The sequence below is a fragment of the Callospermophilus lateralis genome, chromosome 6 (genome assembly GCF_048772815.1).
Source record: "Callospermophilus lateralis isolate mCalLat2 chromosome 6, mCalLat2.hap1, whole genome shotgun sequence".
Lineage (NCBI taxonomy): Eukaryota > Metazoa > Chordata > Mammalia > Rodentia > Sciuridae > Callospermophilus > Callospermophilus lateralis.
In genome coordinates, this window is record NC_135310.1 from 100577127 (window position 1) to 100600888 (window position 23762).

General features: G+C 34.0%; 1 protein-coding gene across 1 annotated transcript in view; it reads right to left on the reverse strand.

Annotated features, from left to right (window-relative positions):
* Positions 1-23762, reverse strand: part of Gfral (GDNF family receptor alpha like) — a 58986-nt gene that overhangs the window by 19223 nt on the left and 16001 nt on the right. The window contains exons 4-6 of the mRNA XM_076859489.2: positions 20964-21020; positions 19831-20161; positions 14129-14379 (exon numbers count right to left, since the gene is read on the reverse strand). Of these exons, the coding sequence (XP_076715604.2) occupies positions 14129-14379; positions 19831-20161; positions 20964-21020 (639 nt within the window). The remainder of the gene's footprint in view (positions 1-14128; positions 14380-19830; positions 20162-20963; positions 21021-23762) is intronic.

Consider the following 23762-nt stretch of genomic DNA (forward strand, 5'->3'; position numbering starts at 1 on the left):
TTAGAAATGCAAACACCTAAGTTTCATCTTAGGCCTATTGAATCAGAGACTCTAGGGGGAGGAAATGCAAAAACATGTAATTAACAAGCTTTCTATGTGATCTAATATAGCTAAAGTTTGAGACCCAGGGCTTTAAGTCACTACCTCAAGAGTTTTACAGAAACTATACGGACATCTGCTTGTATTCTGATGACACTAAGATACTCAGCAGACATGAAAAACAGACTACTAGGTGGTCATCATACATCAAGTCAATTAGGGTGATCTATGTGTTGCTGTGATCAAATATCTAACAAGATCAACTTAGAGAAGGAAAGATTCGTTTTGGCTCACATTTTCAGAGGATTCAGTGCAAGGTCAGTTGGCTGGACTTCTTTGGGTAGGAGGTGAGACATATCCTTGTAGAAGGGTATGGCTCAGCTCAAGGAAGCCAGGAAGCAGGGGTGGGGGAGGGAGTAGGTATGTGTGTGTGTAAGGCCAGAATAAGAAAAGTTCTCCCAGGGCATGCCTCAGTGATCTCTTTCGTCCAACTAAGTCTTTTGTTCCATAAGTGCATTTAGCCATCAATGGTCAAAGCCCTCATCACCCAATCAATTCCCCAAAGCCCCATCTCAGGAAATTGCTGCACTAGAGACATATGAGCCTTTGAAAGACATTCCAGATCCAAACCAAAACAGTTTACTGTATTTTTAATAGCTTATATATAGAACTTAGTATAGTATTACCTATATATATTACATATATGTGTGTGTGTGTGTGTGTGTGTGTATATATATATATATATATATATATATATAAAACTTTTTTCCTGAAATGATCCTAGGAGATAATCTGTGTCATTACTACTGAAAGAGGAATCCTTGCACCAGCATTGGCCTCACCGCGGAAATTTTTAGAAACACAAATCTAAAGCCCCATCCCACATCTACTGAAACAGTATCTGCATTTTAAGTAGAAATCATGTGATTCTTTTGCACAATAAGGTTTGTGATAGATTGGCCTACTTTGAGCATCTGCCCTAAAATTATTCAAAGATAAAATTTTATTTAAGCAATTACCTATCCTGAGAAAATACAACACCCTGGATCTTCCAAAAATTATCTTCCCATACTACCTGTGACATCACAATGTTTATGTAAACCTTTTGGTTTCTATGATTTTCCAAATTCCTCAAATCATACAGGAAGAGTTACTATTTACAAAGTTTTACTATGTTCCAGATACTTTACATGAATTAAATGACATAATCTTTGTACCAACATTCTGGGTTGGGGATGATTATTCTAATCTCCATTTTAGACATATTGGTGTGTGTTATCTTTCCAAGGCTATCTAACAAGGTCTATTAACACTTGAAAACATGACATTATTGTTCATGGTTTTTAATCAAAATTCAAGAGTTGGCTTGAGGGAGAAGGGGAGTAGAAAAAGGGGCTTGGTTAATATTTTAGATTTGAAAGCTAATAAAGGTTAAATATGCTGATTTGTCCCTGAGGACAAAACCCAAAGAAATATCCAGAATTCTAAGTCTATAAATTCAAGAGCATAAAAGCCAAACATTACAGAATTTGCCACAGATGTAAATTTGTACATTTAGTGGTAACTAAACTCATTTTAAAGAAATGGTTTATTTGTTTTTATTATTCTTTTTATTGCTGACTTAAAATACACATGCCTGTTCTCTAAAGAATTCAAAAGAGTTTGCAAATAATGAAAAACAAGATCCTAGAGGAATAATCGCTGATTTCTAAAAGGAAAAACATACATTTATAAGTAAGTGTCTATGAATTTGATGGTCTACAAATTCACCATGGAGCCACTTTAATCCAGAAAATACAAAACACTGGACTGTATAGAGACTATGTTATAAATATGAACACGGAGTAGAAAAATTCTGTTGAATGTTCCTTGGAAAACCAGAAGACTTTTTTAGCACCTGGACTGCATTTGAAGGAAACTAGACTTGAATTAGAGTTTTGTGTAGAAACCAAGAAAAAGTCAGCGGTTTTGGCTAGATGAAGTGATTTATTTAAAGCCAAAACTCAACATAAAGCTCCTGGAATACTAACATATGAATTGGCTACAAGAGAATGATGTGTGTGTGTGTGTGTGTGTGTGTGTGTGTGTGTGTGTATGCACATGCATGACAGAGAGAGAAAAAAGAGACTTTTGCAATGCACATGTCTTTCACAATTCTCTTAGCTCATTTTTTATTCAGAATTTATAATTCTTTTTCTCAAATAACCAGCAATGAGATAACAACTAAAATTAAGATAAGAATTTGAACATGAGTTTAAACTGATATCAATTCACTGTCACAGACTTTAAATTATTTTGCTAAAAATTAGTGTAAATTTTTGCAGTTCAGAACTAAATATAAACTACATATTATGCACCTTCATGTGTATGTGTTTGTGTGTGTGTGTGTGTATGTGTGTGTGTGTGTGTGTCTGTGTGTGTGCCCTTAAAAGACCTTCTACAAAAATGGTCACTAATGAAATGTTATTTTAGATCCAGACCTTCACTGGAATAGACAGATGAAATGTAAGGCTAGATGAAATGCAGCCATATAAATCATCTATCATGAATAAAATCATGAATAAAAGTTTTGCCAGCACCTGGATATCAAATATAGGCATCAATTGACAATGGGGTAAAAAATAGAGCTATACAAGTTGAAGGATAGAAACAGGTAATAATTAGAAGCAGTCTTTATTTAAGACTATACACATTTTTAGGAGTTTATATATTAGTATTTCATGAAAGCCAGCTGGTTCTACAAATCTCCTGGGAACAATCTTCTGTCATCCTGATATTATCAGATGGAGCTTGCCATATCAGGTCTTTAAGGGGATATACACATTTAAGAGCAAAAATATGTTAGGATCAATTGCTTATTTACAGGGTTGACAACATGCAAGGATTGAACATAAAATAGTTCCTTGTTCCTGAGAACTTTTGAAGGTAGATCAATAAAGAGGAAAGTGTTGGAAAAAAAAAAAATGTGGCTCGAATGTTTTTTTTTTTTTTTTTTTTTTTTTTTTTTTTAAGCAAGCAGTGGCAGCAGCCTGATCCTGTTAATTCCTGGTTCTTTTGTTCATATATTTGAATTGAAAATTCCAGCTTAAATGGAAACATAAAGGACTGAGGCTCTTAATAGGGAAGATATTTGATTAAGAGGGTTCTAATAAGGGAAAGAAAAACAGTGGTATTCAAAGACAGTGCTGCCACTGAGATGTGGTAGACATTAGTTCATTCATTCTTTCTTTCCCTCACTCATTCTTTCATTTGCTATCTATAGAGTGGCTTATGCATATCAATAGTTGTTTGGGGGCACTGAGGTGAAGCAGGCCACCTTGAGAGATGTGCAGTATTAGTCTTATTAGTCCTGCCTTTCTCAGTACAGACGTTTCTCATTCCCTGAAAGGTGTGAGTGAAAAGAGGTTCTGGGACCTATGGCTGGTGACCGGATTTTTCCCACATGTGGATTAGAGCAGTGGTTCCTAAACTTGGCTAAAATTAGAACCACCTGGGTGATTTTTTAAAAATATAGATTCTGAGTTCCACCCCTGACCTACTGATTTAGAATTACTGTGGCTAGTGCAAAATATCTATATTTTAAATAAACTTTCCAAATATTTCTGAGGATTATTTGGATTTGAGGACCAAAACTTCAACATCCATTAATACTCCTCTATAGTTTGTGATTGTCATTGTGACCATCAGGTTTTTCATTTATAATGAAATGAATGTTTCCAATAGAATCTGGGAATCAGCTAGCTCCACTGAAAGCTTACCAGAAACTCCTAATAATGTGTATTATCTTAATTACACAAATGAAGAAAAAGAAAAAAAAAGAAATAGAAACCATTTTTCAGTTCTGAGTTCATAACCAAAACATTGGTTTTAAATTCGAGTGTTTAAAATGTATATAATATTTGCTCTGTAGCAGGAACTTCAAACACTTAATATCCTTCAAGCTCTTTGGATAGTACATCACATCTCTGGTAAGCCCTATTAGGAGAGTTATAGCACAGACCTACTGTAAGACTACTTACCTTTTGAAATAAAGTTCCTGCTGAGTATTAGCAGATCACTTAAGTCATTGGTTCCCCAAAAGTTGAATGAAATGCTCACTATAAATGGACAGCATCCATACACTACAAACTCAGAGGTGGCCCTAGAGAACACTGGAGAAGGGAAATTTTCCCCACAGGCAGAGAATGAACGTTATTCTTGGTTGCTCACTCTGCCAGTAAAGAGAAGTGGATAGAAATAAGATTCACAGTCAGTGGTAAATTGCTCGGTCAAAGGGATGAAAAGAGCCAACATGGAAGATTTAGACACAGAAATGAGGCAAAGTGACATATGGAAGGACCATGGCAAGGCTACAGAGTGGATAGATTTCTGTATTTCAGATTAATGCCCAGCAGAAGGTATCTACTACAGAAAACGTCCTCCATAAGCATGTAAACTGGTGATGTATCCAGAGGAGGTCAGCTAGGCTCCACTGCAGCCACCCCATGCTTGTGATATGAAGAGAGTAGCTATGGTGGCAGGAACTGTGGCTACAATATGGCATGGTTCCAAAAGGGAATATTTCCTCTCATTAATGCTGGTTGATCAAAAGTTCTGCTAATGCTGACTGGTAAACCTACCATCATCACCAAAGACTTATATGGAGATCTTATTTGGGTAGATTACTGGTAGATTAATAAAACTATAACCCTTCTATCTTAAAGGAAAGCAGTGATGCCTCCCTACGATAAATATGGAGTTATATCTACTCTGAATATGGGGTTGCCTTCCTTCTTTTCCACCAAAATGTGTCCTAGAGTGTCTGATTACATATTTCCTCGTGCAGTGCTTCACCTTGTGCTTTGCCATACACCTTATTCTTTCTTCCCCCATAATTTCCACTGCTTCAGTATCAATTGAACATGGGGTTCTGCTGAGCATTCATGCCTACACTAGATGAAAGAACTAGAAATCGAGACTCATGAAGATATCCCATAGAAGTGAGGGACAGGCTCCAAATGGTGAATATTTTCTTCTTTCTTCCCCTGTAAAAATATATCTGTAGTGTATTTCAGAAAATATCATAAAATATTGTAAAAGCAGCAAGCTTTAGTTACCTGAAGTAGAAGACAACTCAATACCATATATTTGTATTGACTACTCATTCATCATTTCCTTTAAAAGTATTCCTGAATAAAATACTATGCACAAGCCTTTGTTTTATGTTTTTCTCTCTGGATGGCATAACAGATATAGTCAAAGATGATTTAAAACTTTCCAGTATATATGAGTGTGGTCCTAATGATAATAAAATAGGATCAATTTTAGAAAGTCATACTACTTCAAATGTTTGTTGGAGATACTGTAGCAGAGACTGGCTAGCTACTCACCAAATTCATGTTCCTTTCTACTGGGTACAAGGTTAAACTACTTTTCCCAACTTTCCCTTCAAACACATGCCAGTGGAAGTGACTTACAATGCCCTTACAACTGGTCCATGAAAGTATCCATGTGATCTCTTCTGCATTAGCAAGATAAATGAAGAAGGATCTGTGAAGTTAGAAAAGGGTGCAGCCACTCAGTGGAAGTGTTTTTTCCAAATTCACTAAACAGCTGAACAACACCTAAACTCCTCTTTTAATGCCTCCCCACTCTTCCCTGTGCAATTATATTTTATGTGGTTGATAAAAATAATCTACTGAAATCGGTATTATTGTCAGCAGCTATTGATAATTGGTACCTTGAAATGGAGGTACTTCCAGATTTCATACAGCCATAAAATATACAAGATTGTGTAGCTATTAGATAGGGAGGAAATACCTACTAGAAGATGAAAAGATAGAAAGCCCTTTTTATTTTACAGTGGCAAACCATCTGGCACAATTTAAAAGGGAGATCAAATATCCACCTAGCACTAAATGAAGTGGTTTCAGAGAACAAGAGTGATAGATAGTATGACTTGATTAGACAGCATTGTGCATGGTTTTCCAATAAAATGATGTGTTCAGGTAGAAACTGGCTAGTCTTCAAGCAGAGATGAGAGGATTAAAATTAGGACTCTCTAATGAGAAAAAGCTGACTGACTGCTCCTAGGTTCCAGATAACGAGAGATAAAACAGTTAATTCCAATTGTAAGAGGCTCTGTAGTTCTAGGTTAACTTATTGCCTCAACCATGCAGCAAAAACTAGATTACATTCAAGTCTACTACTCAGATTAGCTTAAAACATTAAATTACAGAGAGCAACACAGAGGTGATGAAGCAAGGAAATAAGACAGACTTAGGAACTAATTCAAAAGTATATTTTATTGTGGATACTGGCTCATGAATCATGAAACTGACTGAAAGCAAATAGATTAGAAACCTAAAACATGTTTAAGAGATTAAATTCCCAAGGAAACCACCAGGCTGTGTGCAAAAATCCTGTGACTGTTAAACTTTAAAAAACTTTCAATCTCTCAAACTATAAGAACAGAATTTGGCTTAAGAGAGCCCAAGGGCTGGGGATGAGGCTCATCGGTAGAGCACTAGCCTAGCATGTGTGAGACCCTGGGTTCGATTCTCACCACCACATAAAAAATAAATAAAATAAAGGTATTGTGTCCAACTACAACTAAAAATAAAATATTTAAAAAAGAGAGCTCCATATTCCGCAAGGAGGAATATACTAACCTACTTCAGATATGACCCTGGAGAAAAATGGTCTACAAAGAATCTTAGGACAAAATGAAAGACATATAAGTAGATTTTAAAATATATCTGACCTAGGATCTAATTAAGGAAATCCACATTGCCAGAAAGGCTTCTCCATGCCTTCGCAGCAGGATATCATTATTGTGTGCACTCCCATTTTTCCTTGTTTATTTATTATTATTATTATTATTATTATTATTATTATTATTATTTTGGTACCAATGATTGAACTCAGAGGCACTTGAGCACTGAGCTACATCCTCAGCCCTATTTTGTATTTTACTTAGAGACAGGATCTCATTGAGTTGCTTAGTGCCTCGCCATTGCTGAGGCTGGCTTTGAACTCTAAATTCTCCTGTCTTAGCCTCCCAAGCCGCTAGGATTACAGGTGTGCACCACTGTGCCTGGCCTCATTTTTTCTTATTTTTAAATAGAATGATTTTGCTAAGGTTATTCTGTCTCTGATATGTGTAAGTGTAAATGCATATGAGAGTGGGTGTTTGGTGTTAGTGTTCACGTTGAGTGGAATGACATGCATAGCATTTTTATTTCATAGATTGCCTATCTACTAAAAGGCACCACAACATCTGGATTGCAAATCATGCAACAACCTGGCCTTGAAGTTGGTGGATGTAAATTTGGGAATTTTTGGAATGTCTTCCTTGGGGGAAGGGATAAGTATCTTCTTTATATGAACGGAAGAATAAAACTAATATTTTCTAAAAGTGAGAGTAAACTATGGGAGAGAATTACTTGTTAATTAACAGCCATAGCTGCCTTTCTTCCTGGATCAAAGCCACACTTACTTTCTGGCCTATCTTGAGATAGGTGTGGTCTCGTGGGTTACGGTCTATAGACTATGGGTATGGGTGATGTTCCCTGCTGCCACCACCAAACCATCGAATGCTCCACTGCACCTGGTTGTGTTCAGTACTCTCTTTCCCTCTCAGCTGCATGAAGAGGACTCTGAGGTCATAGGTTGAATCAAAGGTACATTTGGAAAAGAGGCGAGTTCTCTAAATGCCTACTTCTAATGCTGATTGGACTTTTTGTTACCAAGGAATAATCTCCCACTGTGTAAAGCCACTTAGCTTCTGGAGATTACTTGTTATATCAGGTAGCCCTATATTAAGTTCAAAAGAAGATACTACTATCCGGGCGCTAAGCAACTCAATGAGATCCTGTCTCTAAGTAAAATACAAAATAGGGTTGAGGATGTAGCTCAGTGCTCAAGTGCCTCTGAGTTCAATCATTTTACTAAGCCTGAAGCTTAGTAAAATCTCTTCCCTAAATATTATAAATCAATGTAGAGGTACTCATGCTATCACTATGGAAGAAATCTCATAGAGGAAGAATTGAGTTTCTTTAGGAGAGAGCCTATAGCCAAGCTTTATTAGTCAGCCAATTTTATAAGCCTATCACGTAAGCTCAGAAGAAAAATCTAGAGGGATCAGAAGTATGACAGCTGAGAGAGAAAGAGAAAGAGAAAAATTTTATCAATCAAGAAAGAATATTCAACTGTTCATGGTACCAATAAAACAAAGACTTTCAGAATCCCTGAAATGGTGTGGTAGCTTTTCCCATGGGAAAGCTGCCTTTGTGAATGGATCTACACCCAGTGGCTAGGCCAGAATGGGTGGATCAGTATTAAGAGATGAAGAAGTGGGTACTAAATGTTGTGGGGAGAGTTAAGGAGGACAAAAAAGAAAGGAAAGAAGTGAGCATTGAACATAGAGAACAAAACTATGGTTGTTGAAAAGCATCTGGCTATTAACAAAGAAAGCACAAGAGAATTCAGTAAGTTTTTTAAAATTTATGAGTATTTAAAATATTTCTGCATGAAAAGTTATTTATAAAAATCAATTGAATGTCTATTGTACAACTACAAAGAATTTGAAAACATAATAATAAAAAGATATGGCTTAAAATAGCAATTGTAATCCTTAACAATGCCTAGAAATGTAGCCAGCGTTGGGAAAGAACATTATTAAGAAAGTATTTTTATTGATAAAATAATAAAAAACGTACTGAAAAGCATAAAGGTAAAATACATATATGAGTTGCAAGGCTCAATATTATTTTTAGAAAGTAGGCAAATGTCTAGCAGCAGTGCCCTGGTGGGGTGTAGAAGGCAGAGGGCACATAGGGGTGGGGAGCAGGCAGCTGAGAGTCTGCTTATCTCTGGTAAGAAGGGAAGTGGCAGGTAACAAAATATCTATGAGCTGAGGCTCCAAGCCACTCTAGTATCATCCATTGCTCCACTGCACTTCTTTTATAAAACACAAACTCAAAGATAAAATTATTAATATTTTCAAGATGATGACTGCTAAGCATTAAACCCCAATCCTGGGGCCATTCCGAGCATAGAGCTTTATGTACTGCACTGGCCACGTGAAGCTGATATGCAATTCCTGCCATCAGATATTGTGATTTTATTGGTTTATTGGGCATCAGATCTTTTTTTTTTTTAATTTCTCACTGAATCTAATGTTCAGCAAAGATTGAGAACTGTTTCTGTCCTAAAAAATATGATGCACTTGTGTTTTAGAATGTTCATGCTACATAATTTGTAATAGCAAAGTAGTGGGGAAAAAATATCTCCCAACAGTAGAATGAAAAATCACATTTGCAGGCATTTTTATGAAACAATATTACATAGAAATAAAAGGGAATTTGCAAGCTATACATCACAATATGGCTTCATTTAAGGATAATAAATTTGCAAAAAAGCAGATACAATCCCACTTACATAAAACTTGAGAATTTGAAAGTTTAAAAAATTATTGATTAGAGTTTTAAAATGTGGTAAAATTAGAAAGAGAAGCAAGGGATTAATAAACATTAAATTTAGGTGGTTCGTTGAGGGAAATTTTAAAAAGTTCAAAGATCATGACCAATGTTATTTTGAATTGAATGCTAAATAAACTTATTCTTGATGGTTACACTTATAATCTAGATTATAAATTTTCTTTGGTGACTGTTAATCATTTATGAAAAAACAATTCTTTGAAAAGGCAGTAGAAATTATCCTGTTGAGGAAAGATGGATGAGTATTCAAGAAAGGTTAAATAATTTGTCCTCTATATAGCCCTTACAGCACAGAGCAGGTTGCAGATCTGAGACCAAGGTCATCTCCCACTGGGGCTTCACTTTGCCATAGGAGGCCATGAATTCAGATTACTGCAAGATATGTACAGGTTAGCAGATCCTCACAACCAGATAAACTGATGTACTACCAACAAAAGTGCCATGACTGATATTGAAGAAGCATGATGTATTATGTGGTGAATTCATAAAAAGAAATGGGATATTACCTGCAGCCACTGAAAAGATCCTCAGCCTTATTTATAATAAAAATATAAATTAAAATGAAAAATTTCTAAGAATGTAATGAGGACAAATGTTTTTTTTCCAATTTCTACCAAAGGTAAAAATGCAAAAAGAAAATTTTGTGGTCTAATAATCCTAATGATTGAATCCTATTCTATTGAATTGCCAGCCAAAATGTGCAATAACATTTATGATAGCAATTTCTGTATTACATAATTGCATGCAGCCTTAATGTCCACATTGATAGGAGATTAATTAACAATTGTGGTTTAGCTCTCTTATAGGATACTATGCAGTTTTTTTAAAAGAACTAAGCCATTATATATTTGCATACTTTGAAATGGGTGTACTACTTAGTTTTCAATTTAAAAAAACAAGCTGTAAAACAAAATACATACCTTAATTACATAAAAAAATGGTGTGTGTGTGATGTGTTCAAAGGTTTATGAAATATTCAAGGTATGGATGAATTACAAACAAAAGTTCGAAGAATATATAGCAATATATAGCAATCTTTATAACATTAATGATCTGAAGAATGGGATTGTAAGAAGAATACATATTTATTTCTGTAGTCTTTAAAGTTTAAATTTAGGTCACATTTGGATTGTATGCTTTCCATTCCCTTAGTATAATGAGGGATAGGTTTCTTTTTGTAAATTTTCCTAACAGAAGGAGCTGAGGTTTTTAGGCAGAGAGGTGATATTTCCATATTTATTCCATATCTATTCCTTAATGACATATATTCCTATACCAAAAAGACAGTTTTGCAAGGTGAAAAGAGAACATTCCTCTCAGCTTGAAGTTCACCCTCCCTACTCATTAATAGAACCCGGAAAACCATGATGCATCCACTAGCCCTTCCCATTTCGGTGGTCCTCTTCCTTGTCCCTCCTCTCTGTCAGCTCTGTTCACTCTGTGCTGTAGAAATGACAGAAGAGTAAGTCTGCTGTGAATGTAAATGTTAGCTGATGAATGAAGGCTGGAGGCAGAACACAGGTTGCTCAGGAGTCTCTCCTCAGTCTAGTTCTGCACAAAGAAATAGACCAGGCTCTTAAGTGTGTGTCCACAGCTTATTTCTGAGAACAGAGCTACCTTTCTGACTGACAAGGCTTTGGAGCAGAATGGACAGACATGAGCTTTATTCTTTTACTATTTCATAAGCAAGAGAATGTAATGGGCCCCAAGTAAGCCAGCCAGGGTTGCTATTGTCTTAGGGCAAGCCATGTATCTCTTCCCTGTCTAAGAAGTCAGTTGTGTCTAGCTCATGAAATTTTTAAGTGAGAATGTGTGATTAATTTTGAAAATGTGACAAAATTTATACACTCAGTAAATGCAAGCTACTCTACCATTAGTTATAATTCTTATAACACTCTGAATTTGATACGCTGATGTAGATTATTTCCAGACAACTTTTTACTCAAAGCAAGTGTTTGTCAAACTTCAGATAGCAACACATTTGTGAATCACAGAATCAATTCCAAGGGTAATGGTCAATATTGAAAAAACAAATAGAATAAATAATGTCTAAGAAATATGGTCCATTGCTTACAAAAGCTAATGTGAAATGTATTGCTCACTGTGGCCTAAGGCAAAAGAGTTTCAGAAACAAGGCTTCTAGGTTAAACACAGGTGACAAACTGAAAATACCCCTAGGTCCTGTGTCACTCTACTCTGCTCCTTTTGAGAAAACTATGCAGAAGTTCAAGAGTCTTGGAAATATGCTGTAAAAATGTATTTTCTTGAAAAATGCAAGGTAGTGTGAGTCTGATAAGGAACATCTGAAGCAATGATTTCCTTCAAAGACTTCCTTGTGCCACTTCTGTTATATTTGGGGCAGGGAACAAAGTTTTGTTAGAACTAGTTAGACCTAATGGCTGGTTTTGGATTCTGTTTCAATCTTTTCCTATTAATTCAATACCAAGAACTGTGACTGAAGGACTTTAAAGTTTCTAAAGTTCTGTATCCCTGTCACTTGAAACTCCTAGTATCAACAGGTAAAAGTAAAAGAGAAAACTTCCTGATATATAGTTTTACTAGGTGAATTTTTTAAAAAAAAGTGAAATAGACTTGAAGATTTTGTTTTTCCAAAATATTCTCATAGTTCTTCAATGTTTTGGGCTTCTAAATTTCCATTTATATGGCCTCTCTGTAAATATATTTGCTCCATAAAGTATTAGCCAAACACTATGAAAATCAAATTAAATAATTAAAATATATATGGGAGAAAAGTGGGGTTTGAAATAGAAGTATTATTCTTAGACTATCAATTTTAGAGAATTTATGTTCTAGAATTGAGTTATTTACTAATATCAAGTCTGTACATATTTCATACACATTCTTTAATATGTCCACCAACAAGTAACTATATATATGTATATACATATACATATATATGTACATGTTCACATTTTTAGGTTCTTTCTATGAGATTCATCGAAATGATACCTCTTGGAATGCATATATATATATATGTTGGTTTAATTTATTTAGGCACTTGATTTGTGATTTTGTGAGCCATTCATTATAAATACTTTTAGTTTAAATAGAATTAGTGTTAATCAGACATTATTAAGAAAATATGACAACATGTACAACACTGCAGTTCTCTTTAAATCATGATTTCAGTTGAAATATGTCCATCGTGCTAAATATAGAAATCATAGCTAAGTCACAGAAAACACTGTTAGGAAATAAAACCATACACTGAATTCATGTGTCCATTAGCTAATATATATCACATTGATCATTGTGTATCTTCTAAGTATCTACAAAGAAAAATAGAAAAAAATCAAAAGTTGTGTGGGTCTGTGTATATGTATAGACATAGATATATACCTCTATCTGTCAATTTCCCATAAAGATTTGGTTTGCTATAAAACAAGATACATTTATTATTTTCTTCTGAAAATAGCACTTTCAGGTTTGCTAGTTACAACCAGGATCCCTGGTGCCTACAGAGGATTTAGACCTGGAGGTTGATAGGGACTAAACTTGGAGATGGATATAGGAGAGGCTTTGAATTAATACATGTTCACATTCTTAGGTTCTTTCTACAAGATTCATAGAAACGATACCTCTTGGCCATTTGTTTACTTTGAGAATCTGAGCAAATTATTTAAATTCATAAATCTCAATTTACATTATCTCCAAATTGGAATAAACAATCATTTCAGAAAATATTGTTTGTTGCCTTAACACTAGAGTTGATCAGCAGAAATGTTAAAGACCAAAGGGAGGAACAAAACTAAACTGAAAGATAAATAAATACATTGTGTATAGACTGGGACAGCCCTATACAATACACTGTTAAATTAATGACCCTCTATGAATCCTTCCTTGAATACCCATGTCTTTGTGAAATAACCTTCCAAAGAGGCCCTGAGGTTGGCCTTGTGACTTGCTTGGATTCATGGAATATTTAAAATATGACAACAGCAGACACTTGGTAAATTCCAGCACATTGGATCTTAGCTACTCGAAATTTTGCTGCCAGCATGAAAAAGTCCAATACATTACTGCTGAAGAGGTCCTCTATAGAATAATCATGCCACCTCAGCCAATGATGCTTGCTAAACACCATCTGGGACTGTGGAGCCTCAGTAGATTAACAGATGGCTGAGGCTACATGAGTAACCCAGACAAAACTGTCAGAAGATTTCAACAGTAGATCCAAGCCCAATCTGCAGAATTGTAATCAAATAAATATTGTTGTAAGCCAAGCTGATTTATTACTTAGTTTATAAATAAATAGTTTTATTTTATGCCAATATTTTGAGCTGGTTTATAACTTTGCACAAGTCAAACCTTTTATGCTTTTGGTATTGAATTCAAAAATGATAACCAGGAGTGAACTATTTCATAAAACATAAAAATTGCCATTTTCTGAAAAGTGAGTAAAATAGCAAATACAGAGATCTTAATCAGAAAATAGATTTTAAAAGTGAATAGCAAACATAAATTGTCTTTGTGAACAAATTTTTTGAGCAGGATTACCATTATGCACTGCATAGTGAAAAAAAAGAGATAACTAGAAGATATAAAGAAAGAAAGAATAATAGGGATAGGATTTCAATTAGAGAACTTACTAAAACATGATTTTCTATGAAGCATGTGCTCAAAAATCTTGCACAAAGACTCTTCTCTTTGTGTGACACTTCTGCAGGTGCATTGTGCTTGAAGAACAGTCCCAAGGGTGCCCAAGTACGCTGCTTTGCAGTCATCACTTCCTGAGCAAGTGAGGTCCTGTTTGCCCAACATGCTGATGCAGGTTTCATCTTCATGGCACTTTCCAGTTACACGAGGCCAGCATTTGGACTGAAATGTTCTATAGCGTCTCCTAGAAAAAGAATGAAGAACATAGAAAAGTTATGTCTGATTCATTCTACTGTCTTTTCTACTCTCATTTTCCTCCCTCCCTTCCCTTTGTTCCCCTCTGTCTAATCCAATACAGAACCAATTCATAATTAATTAGAATAAGTTATGCTCTATGTATATATAATATGTCAAAATACACTCTACTGTTATGTATATCTAAAAAATAAAAATTTTAAAAAAGGAAACAGTCCCTGGTAATGTATGATTAAAAAAAAGAAAAGAAAGAAAGTAAAAGAGTGAAGAAACAGAATTATCTGAGAGATTTTGCAGCATTATTTTTTCGAGTTTAACATGGTTTTGGAACTAGCATTTGGCCATTTTCTCAAACATCAAGTGATTTCAAACAAAGCGCTTGACCTTTCAAGTCAATTTTCCCACAGAATTGGTGCTATACTATGTATTTCACATTTCTAAACAGACTCTAATTAGAATTTACAAAATGTTTTGAGATTCTCTGGCAGCAAGAACAAAATATTAGCAGTTTACTTAATGGCTAAGAAAATCCATTGGAAATGCATCCATTCATAACTTTTCTATATATTGGATTCTTGCCGTAATAGCTTTTAATAAAAGTCTAGGTAATGTTCAGCAATTTCATTTTTGAAACTTTTACAGTTCTTCTCTGTAGAATGAAGGATATTAGTCTTCCAACTTAATATTTATCGCCTAAAATGACTTTCTTCTCTTTCTTACATAGATAACTCTCATTAGTGATGGAAGCCCTTAGGATACATGCCACAAGTGAGCTTATTGGTCCACAGAGAGCTACTTTGCCAAAAAGAAAAAAGCCACATTGTTCTCAATAATGTCACATTTAAATAATCTGAAATATCACCTTTTCAGTACAATGGTGAAAGTTAATTAGTATGTAATAAAATTGATAATTAAGAAAATACTACTAATTTCCTAAATTATTCTGAGGCCAAAACACATATGTTCCTTTAATACAATTAATGGATATATATATTATATATATATTATATATGAATATATATAATATATATATATATTATATATGAAATTATTATCTAAATATATATAATATATATATATTATATATAATATATATATATTATATATGAAATTATTATCTAAATACAAGTTTTTAAAGTATTGATAGTTTCTCAGGAAGTTGACAGAGTAAATATGAACTTGGGCATTTTTAATTTTTTTATTATTTATTATTTTTAACAAATGTTATTTTAAAAATTTGGGTTCTACTAAGTTAAAGTTATATAATTTTTTTTTCATTCAGAAAACAGTAGTGCAAGTTTGCCAGAGTAATGCAGAGTAAGGCAGCAAAATACAACAGACACTAGTATGGCAGTATGTATAAATGTAGATGTGTAACCGATGTGATTCTGCAATCTGTATACGGGGTAAAAATGAGAGTTCATAACCCACTTGAATCAAATGTATGTCAAGAGCTTTGTAATGTTTTGAACAACTAATAAAAAAAATAGCAGAACTCTGCCTTTTAATTCTTAGAGATAAATCTGAGGGGAAGATATTGACCAGGTCTTCTAATTTTTCAAGATGTAGACTTATGGATCTTTTGTGTTGTTAGCCCATATTTTGTTTTGACCTGTACTAGCAGAAACCTATCAAAGAGGAAGACTAGAACTTAATAAACAGCTCATGTCACAGGAAAAAAAATAAAAAAATAAAAATATTTCATTAAAAATAAAACTACTTTGGTATACAAATACCTAATTCATTGGAAATCAACATTTCTAACAAGGCAAAAAAATTTATATTAAAATTTTCATTTGGTTTGGAATATTTTGATGCATGGCATTTTCATTATCTTTATTTTCTTGATATTCTTAAATGTCTTATTTTGGCTTATTGTTCAAACAACAAAGTGTTTAAAAGACTAATTTTTAAAAATGGATTATTTCATTTTTGCTATTAATTTCCAGTTACATTGAAAAATTTAAGGAAATGTGGTTTAATTAATATCTGTACATTAAGTATACTATATTCCTTTTGTGACCTAATATGTAACTACATTTTGTAAATGTACCATAACACTTAAAATAAATGACTTCTCTTAAAGTAGGTAGAATTATTTCTAAGCAAATACTTTTTTCACTACTTTTTTAGTTTGTACATATGAAAATATAATGTGGTATAATTTCCCATAAGTTCCTAAACATATTAGAAGAAGAGTAATCTCAGCTTCCACTGGATCTCTATATCAGACAAGATAAATTAGAAATGACCTTTATATTGGCTCCTTTCAATTATTCAAAAACTAAAGAAGTTTCAAAACCCTTCCTGAATTGAAGAATATGGAACAAGAAATTTCATTTTAAAACCCAAGACCCTGATTTGCCCACATACAAGCTCTTCCATAAGAAAGGAAGTGATAAAGCATTTTCCATTAGGAGACTTTTTTTTTCATCTGAATTACATTAGCAATAATTTAATATGAATGCTGGAAATCTCCCTAAGGCAGAATTTGCTTGGGAAAATGAGAGAATTTGTCTTTTCACATAGAATACTCATATTGTGTAATATTTCCATTGCCTCTATAAAGTATTCATTAAGGGACTATTTGCACATAGTGAAAGAAAATTGAAGACACACAGTTGTTACTCTGTGAACTAATCTGAGACAGAAATAGTGTGAGAAGAGATATGTACATGTTCAATAAAATATAAAAATTAAGTACACAATTTTCAAAAATGAAGGGAAAATTATGAACTGAGTGTTTATCCTATACCAGATTCTGTACCAAACACTTCAGAGAGGTACTTAAACATTAGAGACCTTGTAGAGAAAAACCAACTACTCTGTACCAGTCTGAGAAGGAGCTGATACCAAGGGAAGGTTAATATGAGAGACTCTATCAGATTCTTAAGACTATAGCAGTACGTTCCGTCACTTGCCATTAAATTCTGTTAATTGATATGGAGGCTCAAAAATACCATGTTCTGAATGTTGTATGCAAATGATTTCAGGATAACAAGGTAGCACATATCAGTTCCTGGCACTAGAGTCAGGCAAAGCCAGGTACCTGTCTATGAAAAAACATCTGATATTTTCACAGGGATTGGTGTACCTTTGGTGATGGCTAGTTAAAATATTATTAGGCTCCATGGTTAGGGTGTATAGATAATAGATTGGTAGTTAGATAGATGATAGGTTGATAGATAAACAGATATTTAGATACAGCCTCTTTGTGATATGAGAAAAATAATGTGATCAAACATGTTTACATTTCTCTGATTTCAAAAGATACCAACATTTTTATGCACAACTAAAAACTGCCACAAGAAAAATATATTCATGTCATTGACCTTAAGACTCATTTCAGATGCATCAAATTGTTAAAATGTATAAAAACTTTTGCATGATAGAATCAATGAAATATAGTAGTTCACTAATAAGAACTTTCGAAATAACTCAATTTAAAAACTCTAACTCGTACAATTAATGTGTCATATGTACACAATGGAGTTTTATTCAGCCATAAAAAAGAATGAAATTATGACATTTTCTGGTAATTGGATGCAACTGGAGACCATCATACTAAGTGAAATAAGACAAACCCCAAATCAAGTGTTGAATGTGTTCACTCATATGTAGAAGCTAGACCTAAATAAGAAATAAAAAAATGTAGTGGGAACCCATGAAAATAGAGGAAGAGGATAGAGAGGAAAGAAAGGAAAGATGGAATTAAACAGACCAAACAATCTTATGTGTGTATGTGTGTGTGTGTGTGTGTGTGTGTGTGTGTGTGTAGATAGACAGATAGATAGATGATAGAGAGAGAGTAACATATGTGTATATATGTGTATTGGTGACCAATACACATATATACACATATGTTACTAAATTAAAAAAAAAAAACTATACATAGAAGAAAGACCAGAAAAAGCAGAGAAAAGGGACAGGGGGAGGGAGGAGAGGAGGTTATGGAGAAGTACTTGGAACTGAATTGGAGCAAATTATATTCCATACTTGCATAATTATATAAAAACGAGCACTAATACTATGTATAAATATGAGGCACTAATTTAAAAAACAGCTATTTTTATCAGTGACGTTATTATTCATCATGACAAATAGTTAAGCCTTAAAGTAATGAGTATGCATTTTCATGACAAAGTCTTTAAATAAAACCCTATTAAGAATCTATGATAAGTAGAAGAACAATTACCATATATCTCATAAAATGTACATTATGAGGAAGTAGTTACCTTTTTGACAAATGTTTACAAGATCTGGAACTATTTTGCAGATTACTGTGACTTATAGTAAGAGAATGGAGATAGAAGGCTAAATGAAAGCAATTTACGAAGAAATTTCAGGAAGCTGACATCATTAAATCTTTTAGTCTTTTGCCAGTGGTAGAAGCAAGATAAAAAGTATGGCAAATTTGGTTTTGAACTATCATACCATGAGCCAAATAAATTTTATTTGTTAAATAAAACTCCTTCAACTATATCATCAATATTACAAATAATTTTGAATCATTCTGTTTCTTCAGTATTGTTGTTCTTTCCTGCATGTTCTTACTCCTGTCATAGTGGAACTGTAGATTTATGACCATGTAAGAGATAAATTCATATCTTGAACATACAACAAAATGTGCTAATGAAAAGAAAGAGGCAGAGGTGTTGTACTAAATTTATGGTTCCTGAGAGTGGTTATCTCCATGGGGCAGAGTGAAAGTTTTAATAAAGGAGCCAGATCATTCATAACTCTGCTCAAAACCCTCCAATACCTCTCCATTTTACTTATGCTAAAAGCCAAAACCTTGCAAAATCATTCAGGGCCCTAGTGATCTAGTCCTGCCCACACTTTACCCAATTTAATTTCTGGCCTCATTGCCTGTTGCTTTCCCCCTTGAACACCCCATCCTTACTGCTTTTTGACTTTGTCACTCATATTTCTTCCTCAACATGGAAAGAGATACAATTGGCTTGAGAACATTGGCTTAGTATCTCTTCCTTCAGATGTTTACTGAGAGATCCATTCATGATCTTCAGTCTAACACAGAGAGGATTTATTCTGAAGGTCAAATAGCCACCCTGACAAAATTCTAGTACAATTGTCAGCCTTATATAATCACTTCCCTCCCCCCCAAAATTCTGAAACTGTTATACAAACCTGGAATGTTAACCAATTCATTAGTTCAACTTGAATATATAATTAAAAATATGATTTCCAAATTTTTAGATAATGAATTGCTTTATTATAAAAAACCTATTTTGCATTAAAATTTCAAAAAGGTCACTAGACATGTACCACAGATTCAAAACTATGAATTGTCTGGTTTTATTTACACCACAGTGGATAATGGTGGGAACTCCAGCTAATGTAATGGGATCAAGTGTTAGGACTGGACTGTAACAAATAAGGTGCCGAAATAAGAAAGTAAGGTATGCATGTTTTTACTCACCTGCATAATTCATCATTTCGGCAGCTGTGAATTACATTGAGGCAAGTAGGGGGTGGAATTATGTTCACTGCACATGGCTTGCTGTGAAGAGCTTCTTTGGACTGCTGACAAGGTATATCAGATTGAGCACAGTCACAAAAAGCCAACATCTGGGCAACGTTAAAAGGCATATTTTGATAGAAGAACCGTATGGCTGTTTGGCAGTGTTTCACATCACACAGATCTCCATTTGTTGAGCATGCTTTAAGGTAAGGGGCCAACTGTGCATTACACACCACATCCCCTACACACGCCTCTGTCACTTCCAAACAGGACTGGATCCCATTGAATTCTGAAAGAAATGGATATGCTCAGGTCATGAAAAAGTAAACACAAAACCATACATTTAGAATCTGCAAAAATTGTGAGACATCTATGAGCAAAATACAATGATGTGCCAATGTGCCATTTTTGGCAAACATTACTTTCTTTAGAATAAGTATGAATATCCTGAGACCTGAGCAGTGTGCTATTTGAAGCATCTATCATCTATATTGGGTATGCATTGTGATCCAGAGTGATGGGAAATGTATTGGGCCCAAACCAAGTTGTAGTAGAAAATCTCTGAATCCAAGTCTCCCAAATGTAGACAATAAATTTTCAGAACTTGCATTTGAACTATACAGCTTATGGTGAATTAATTGGATCAAATCAAAATCATCGTAGTTCTGTTGCACATTACTGGAAGCAGATAGGAATCTCAAATGAAGGTCTATGTAATTCTTCTAGCCTATTAAGATGTTCACATTCTGGAAAACACAGGTATACGTGAATACTAGCCCCATCCTCACTACTACCACATGACTACACAAACATAATTGGCCCCAAACTATTTAATTTATGTAATGAAAAATATCTATGAAACTTAATCAAAATCTAGAATTTGGTTTCAACTGTAAAATATGCCTCAGAACATCCATGAATAGCTAATGAAAGGACAAACAATTATTGTGGAAGAAATTTTGTTATATTGGAAGTGTTACCCACATATTGATTTTGTACTAACCTAACTTGAAGAAGTCTGGTAACTATTTTTAAAGTATATTGTCTAGTTTTTTACAAGGCAGATCAGAATGATTACTTATAAACATTACCATGATTGGAAGGAGTAGTTAGATTCCATTTGAATGTATCATCCTCATTCATGTTATCTAGAAGGAAAACAAAGAAACTGTCTCATTATTGATTTTTTTCCAAATTTCCTTGGAGAATTTATGAATGAGCAATTGGAAAAAATACATACAAGCTCCTATAACACTCATTTAACCACTGATATTGAAAATTAGGAGAGTTCAGAAGAAGAAAAGTAAACCTCTGAAATATCATTCACGTGAGTTAAACAGCTCTGCTTTGAGTATTCAATTACTTGATGATCTAAACAAATGCTAATTAATGACTAGACCATGTGCACTGAAGTAAACAAACACTGTCTGGGGAAATAGAACAGAAGGAATGTTGTCTGAACAACACCAAAATAATCCCATCCCAGTAAGTTCTTAATTGAATAGACATGAAATGTAAAAATTGTTTCTACCTCTGGTTATTTTAGCCTCCAAGAGTTCTTGGGAATTATAATTATAGAACTGGAAAATCTCTTGAATAGAAGTGAACTCAGTTGCCATTGATTTCTAAAATCTTTCAAGAAATACCCATTGAGTCCCTCCTGTGTACTGAGTTATGTCCTGAAGATGCAAATCTGCAGTCGCTGTCATTGAGCATCCCCAGAGTCTGTAAGGAAATAGAAACTAAAGCCAAATAAAACACAAGGAGCTCTAGTAAGTATATGCATAAAATGGGAAGGAAATAGATGACCAGAATTTTATTTTAAAATAAAAATTAAGTATTTTCCATTGGCTATTAAGATATTAACTTTTAATTTATGTAATGAAAAAATATCTATGAAACTTAATCAAAATCTAGAATTTGGTTTCAACTGTAAAGTATGCCTCAGTTGGCACAAACACCCTTTTATGATTCAGTCTGTTCACCACCTGGCTATGCGTTCATTTTCCTTGCCTGACAGCCCACTGCACCTCCATGACAGTACAATCAGGAAAATTCTTCCTATCCCAAATGTGTCACAACCTTTCCAGACTCTGTGTGCTTTCCCATCAATTTTCGATACATTTTTGTTCATTTTTTCTATTGATTGTTTACTCAATATTTCTTGTTGAGTCTATTTTCCTGTCTCTTCATGGAAGACGTGAAGTTCCTGTCTATGTCAGTCGTCCATCTTAAATGAAAACCCAAACGGATCTCAGTGAGTCACATGGTTTTTCTATAAAATAAAAAAGCCTGGTACAGACATTCTGTTATGGGTTAATACCTCTACATGGGGACTTACAGGGAAGGTTGTTCCATGCATCAAAAAGTATTGAAGAAACTACCCTTAATGAAAGAAACTAAAGAAACTACCTTAAAGAAACTACCCTTAAACTACCCTTAAGTACAGACTCATTGGTATAAACTGAATGGTTGTACCCTGCCCCCAAATTCATGTTGGAGCCCTAACCATCACTGCAGTTGTGTTTAGAATGATGTATCCAAGATGTAATAAGGTTAAATGAGGTCATTAGGGTGGGGGGCCCTATCTGATTTGGTTAGTGACCTTATAAGAAGAGACAGTAGAACTTTCTCTCTCTCCTCCCTCAGAACACACCAAGGAAGGGTCATGTGAGGACATGGCAGGAAGGCAACTGGCTACCTACAAGCCACGAAGAAAGGAGCTCTCATCAAAAGCTGATCCTACTTGACCTTAATCTGGGATTGCCAGCCTCCAGAACTACGAGAAAATAAAATTTATTTCTTAAGCCACCCACATTAGTTTTGTTCTGTTGGTCTATTCAGATGATTCAATTGTTATATGAGTGGTTGGTATCCAAAATGAAAAAGAGCTGCATTTAGTATGGTAAAATAAATTTAATTTTTGATGGTGTACTGTTTTCATATGCAATGAATAATGTATTTCAAAAGATTTTCTACATATTAAATGCAGAACTCTTACTAGGTAAACATGCAGAATGATATAGTAACTTGTGTTTATTGCACTCCAGCAACAGAACAGTGCTTAGAAGGGAAAAATAGAAGTGTGTTTGCACACTCTCATAGCATGAAGTTGGTTGTATTGTCTTGACCTTGCATAAGTATGAGGCATTTGGAAAAGCTAATGTGCAAGGAACATTCACTTACTTTTAAATATTTTAATTTGTTCTAATTAGTTATGCATAATGGTAGAATGCATTTTGACACATTGTACACAACTTCTCCTTCTCTGGCTGAACATGGAGCATTCATTTAATAAAAACAACTTTTTAAAAAAACTTAGGACAAAAAAAGCAGATTCCTCAGAATTTGAAAACAAACAAACCAAAAAAAAAAAAAAAAAGACCAGCTGAAGGAAGAATACTTCCTAGACTTATACATTTTTTTCATATGATATATTTGCATGTGTGTATAAATATTTATGTATATAAACACACACACATACACACACACAAGTATATATGCTTTTCCCAGAGGATATTTTAAATAGTAGCATAATTGTTGAGAAGAAGGTAAAGGACAATAAATCCTAGGAATAAACAGAAGCAGACACCAACCATCTGAATTTGGAAATCATATACAAATGTATTAAAAATATGCACATTTCCCTCAGGTATCATCAGAATTACTCCCATACAATTACTCCATACAAATATTTCTATTTAAATTTTATAATGTGACAAAATAAGTTAATCATAAACTAATAGATACATTTCTGTGAAATGATTAATTAAATTTAAGCAGAACACTTCTTTCTCAGAGGATATACACTAACATTTAATATAAGTGAGATTCTCAGAGGAGACTGAACAGGGTGGGGTGCAAAGGTGCCTGCTTGAAATCACAGCAAC